The 3,939-nt window shown below is 50.6% G+C and overlaps 2 protein-coding genes across 2 annotated transcripts in view; both read left to right on the top strand.

Moving 5' to 3' along the window:
* Positions 1–1,432: 1,432 nt before the first annotated feature.
* Positions 1,433–2,124, top strand: LOC103610899 (zinc finger protein 271-like; the record flags this gene model as incomplete). Its single annotated transcript, XM_008594962.1, has 2 exons — positions 1,433–1,767; positions 1,803–2,124. Coding segments are annotated over 2 exons (657 nt in total), but the record flags the coding sequence as incomplete, so codon positions are not given.
* A 756-nt stretch (positions 2,125–2,880) lies between these two features.
* Positions 2,881–3,939, top strand: part of LOC103610900 (zinc finger protein 774-like) — a 5,402-nt gene continuing 4,343 nt past the window's right edge. Inside the window, exon 1 of the mRNA XM_008594963.1 lies at positions 2,881–2,940. Coding sequence (XP_008593185.1) covers positions 2,881–2,940 — 60 coding nt within the window. The remainder of the gene's footprint in view (positions 2,941–3,939) is intronic.

The raw sequence follows: 3,939 nt of genomic DNA on the forward strand, positions 1-3,939 counted from the left end.
ATAGTATTTTAAAATTTTTATTATCATTTTTAAGCCTTACTTCTTAGAGGTCAACATGGTTTATTGGTTAGACAATGATTGGTTAGAGGTTGTGCTTAAACGCCTTGATCCATTCAGTCTTCCACCATTTACTGGTGGATGTGTGTGGCTTGGAGAGTGCATTAAAATTTCAGGCAGTTTGCAAGTCTGTCTTGGCTTTTGCTTTCTGTGTTTGCAGGGCCTCATGCTCAGCTGAAATGAACAGCTTGCTAGTGTATTTAGCCTTGCACATGTGCACAGATTTCCAGATCATGAAGGGAATGTAGGATCTTATCAAGACCCCATTTTGGACGTATTATTCTCCAGATCTCCTTGTGGAATTTCTGGCTGGTCTACAGGTTTGTTGCTTTCTTCAAGTATGTAGATTTCAGGCAGGCTGAGATGGTGGCCTTTCCTGTTACTGCCACTGAGCTCGCTATTGTTTTGGACAATTCCCCAGGCTTGGAATTTTCTCTGTTCTGTTCTGAATAAAGTCAGTCTGCTGATGTTTCTGGCCTGCCCTTTCCTGGCAGAACTTGGGGGCCATAGAGTTGGGTAGATGATGGGAACAGCTCCAGGTTAAAATGTGCCAGCCTCTCACTGTCCTTGCTGAGGTTCGAGAAATATTCGTGAATAAATGCTTTTCACTCTGTTCGATGCCTCTAGTCAATTTCCAGAGTCTTTGCTTGATTGTTTTTTTAACAAGTTTGTCCAGTTTTATTGTTGCTATTTTGGAAAGAGTATTTGCTGAGTGCATCATTCAGCCATTTTGGAAGTGTCTGCCTCTCAACCCCTGTAAATAATTATGTGTAAAACAGAATTAGAAATTTAAACTTACTATAACCAAGTAGAAATAACTTTACGTTTATTTTGTTTTTGGATTGTCTGGTTTCTAGGGAGAAGCCAGATCGCTGAGTTTGAAGTAATTGTGGACCCCTTGAATCTGTGTATCTCTTTACTTTTCCAAGTGCTCCATTCAGCAAATATTTATTAAGCAGCTACTTAATCATCCTAACAGACCGGTTAAGTATGTCCTCCCTCCCTCCCCCATTTTACAGATGAGAAAAGTGTCTTATAGCTGCTGAGTGATTTGCCCAGTGGGTCATTGGTAGGCTCAACACGAGGGCACGATTCTCTTGATGTGCACTCCAGTCCATTTCCACCCATCTCTGAACCTGGCCTCTGTTTTCCGCCTAGCAGGTGACATACGTGAAACCCCTACCCCTTGGAAGGAGGGCTGCGAAGCTGGAGACCTCGGGGACTCTTTTTCCCAGCCTTGCCCAGTGGGGACGAGACCTCCCGAGAGCCTTCTCATAAGATTCTCTACTGGTGCAGTTTGGAGGGCAAGGAGCTGATTCCCTGAGCTGCCGTCGACTGTCCTTGGCAACCCCTTTCTCCCCCGGACCTTCCCAAGCCTTACCAGTGCCCGCAGTGCGGCAAGGGCTTCAGCCACCGCTCCAACTTCAACCGTCACAGGCGCAGCCACAGTGGCGAGAAGCCATTCCAGTGCCCGCAATGCAACCAGCCCCTGAGCTGGAGCTCGGACCTGACGCGCCACCAGCGCACGCACAGCGGCGAGCGCCCATTCCCGTGCCCGTCGTGCAACCGAAGCTTCAGCCGCAGCTCGTCGCTGCTCACGCACCGGTGCGTCCACACTGGCGAGCGGCCCTGCAGGTGCAGTGACTGCGGCAAGCGCTGCCGTCTCGGCCTGGACCTGGTCAAGCACCGGCGTACCTACACGGACGAGAGGCCCTAAAGTGCGGGGACTGTACCACATGTTTCAGCCACCGCGCCAACCTCATCACGCACCGGCGCGCCCACACGGGGGAGAAGCCTTCCAAGTGCCGCGACTGCGGGAAGAGCTTCAGCCAGAGCTCGCGCCTCGTCATCCAGCAGAGGACGCACACGGGCGAGCGCCCCTGTCCCTGCGGTGACCGCGACCAGAGCTTCAGCAGCCGCTGCCACGTCCTCGCGCACCGCAAGGTCCACACCGGCGAGGAGCCCTACGGCTGCGAGGTGTGCGGCAAGAGCTTCAGGCAGAAGACAAACATCGCCACGTACCGGCAGCTGCACGGGGCGGCCAGGCGGCCAGGGACGGAAGCCTGAGACTGCCATCTGGGGCTGAGACCTCACCCCTCCTCAGTGGGACGCTAAAAGGGAATATTTAGAGTTTTCTCATCACCCTGACGTGGCCTCAGGCTGTCTTCTAGGGTCTTCACCTCCCTCTCCTAGTGGCTCATTGGAGACTCTAGTATACCTCTGGGTGCTGTGAAAGGTGGAGAAGGTGGTCCCCTTTTCAGATTGCCCCTGCTATGTTTCCAGTCCCAAAATGGCCTTCTCAGCTGTGCAGATCTGGGCCCAGAAAGCACTTCTTGTCCTTTACAGAACTTAGGGCAGAAGTCAAACACAGGAAAGGTGATGGCGGTGGGGCTGTTCAGGCCTCAACTTCCTCTCAGCACTTGACGTTTCCTAGTCAAAGAAGCGTCAGGAGTGACAAGGAAACACCATCCTCTCGGTTCCCCACCTGGAAAGTCAGACTTTCAAATTCCACTGGACTTTCCTCCTGGAAGGTGGGGCCGCCCATCTGTTTCCCTCTACACCAACTACACCTGCAGCGAGCTGCCTTTTCGCTGGAAGAAAGCGATTTTTAAACTTGCAGTTGGTAGAGGCCAGCATTTCTCTTTCTAGATGAATTATGTGGACCAACTCCACTTCATCTTTGGGACTGGCTTAAATTTATTTTTTACAAAAACGCTTACCTTGGCTTTCTAATTCTCCTGAGTTTTTCAGGAGTCCACCAACATCCGGGCAGAGGCCTTTCTTTTCCTTCAGCACTGCCCCTGCCGCGCCCCTTACCGCTACATGTCAGGACATCAGAATTGTGTCACCGTGTGGCCACACTGGGTCATTGCATCTTCTACGGTACTGGACGACACCCTCTAATCCTGAAACACGGTGGAAACTTTCCCTCGATGTAAGGCTTAGGCAGTATTTTTCAGACTTGAACTGAGTCTTACCCACAGAGTTCCTGACTCAGTGGGTCTGGGGTAGCTCCTAAGAATTTGCATTTCTAAGTTGGTAGGTGATGATGTTGTTGCTGGTCAGGGATTGCATGGTGAGAACCACTGGCCCAGAGTAAGGACAGGTCAACAGTTTTAAATTCCCATCTCTACCGCGGCAGTTCCCCACCCCACTGCAAATAAAAGGTGTTCACAGTGTTCTAGTCTGTGCAGAATGTGCTGAAGAGGTAGGTGGCCTGTCACATGTTCCCTAGCCACTAGGTGGTGATCTGTAAAGTTGCCCATCGTCCCTGTAGGTCATCAGGGAAGCTCAGAAGAGTCTCAGGAAATACAGAGAGTGGAGGTGAGGTCCTGCTCACTCAGGCGGAGTTGTTCTTTTGACTGGAGGACGACTGGGAAATGGCCAGGTTCAGACTCAGCCAGCTTCCCGTCTTTCGGGACCTTTCCTTTTTTCTTTTCCTTGCCTCTCACATACCTTCTCCACGTGTCTGGGGTCCACGTCCTGTGAAGTTTTGCCTCTAGACCTCCTCCCCCTCAGCTGTAAATGATAAATGGCTCAGGTAATGAGTGTTTTTAGAAATTCCTAAGGTAAAAAATTATCTGTGACCCAGAGGGAGGATCTTTTATGGCTCTTTAAGAGTGGAATTTTAGGCACCTTATCAGGCAGTTGTGTTAATGTTTCTGGTACATATGCCTGGTTTGGAAACCTACAGTGTTTTTAGCAGGCTGTCTCCTATTAGTGCTATAATGCTGACTAATGTTTCCCTTTGTGGGGAGATCTCACCCAGGCACTGAGCTGATGTCCCTATCTGAAGCACTTCAACCTCAGATGGTATTTTCTAGATTAGATGCTGCCTGCTTAGGTGTTGGTTCCTCGCCACCGGGGACCAACAACACAGGG

This window comes from Galeopterus variegatus, unplaced genomic scaffold (assembly GCF_000696425.1).
Source record: "Galeopterus variegatus unplaced genomic scaffold, G_variegatus-3.0.2 Scaffold11995, whole genome shotgun sequence".
NCBI classification, from domain to species: domain Eukaryota; kingdom Metazoa; phylum Chordata; class Mammalia; order Dermoptera; family Cynocephalidae; genus Galeopterus; species Galeopterus variegatus.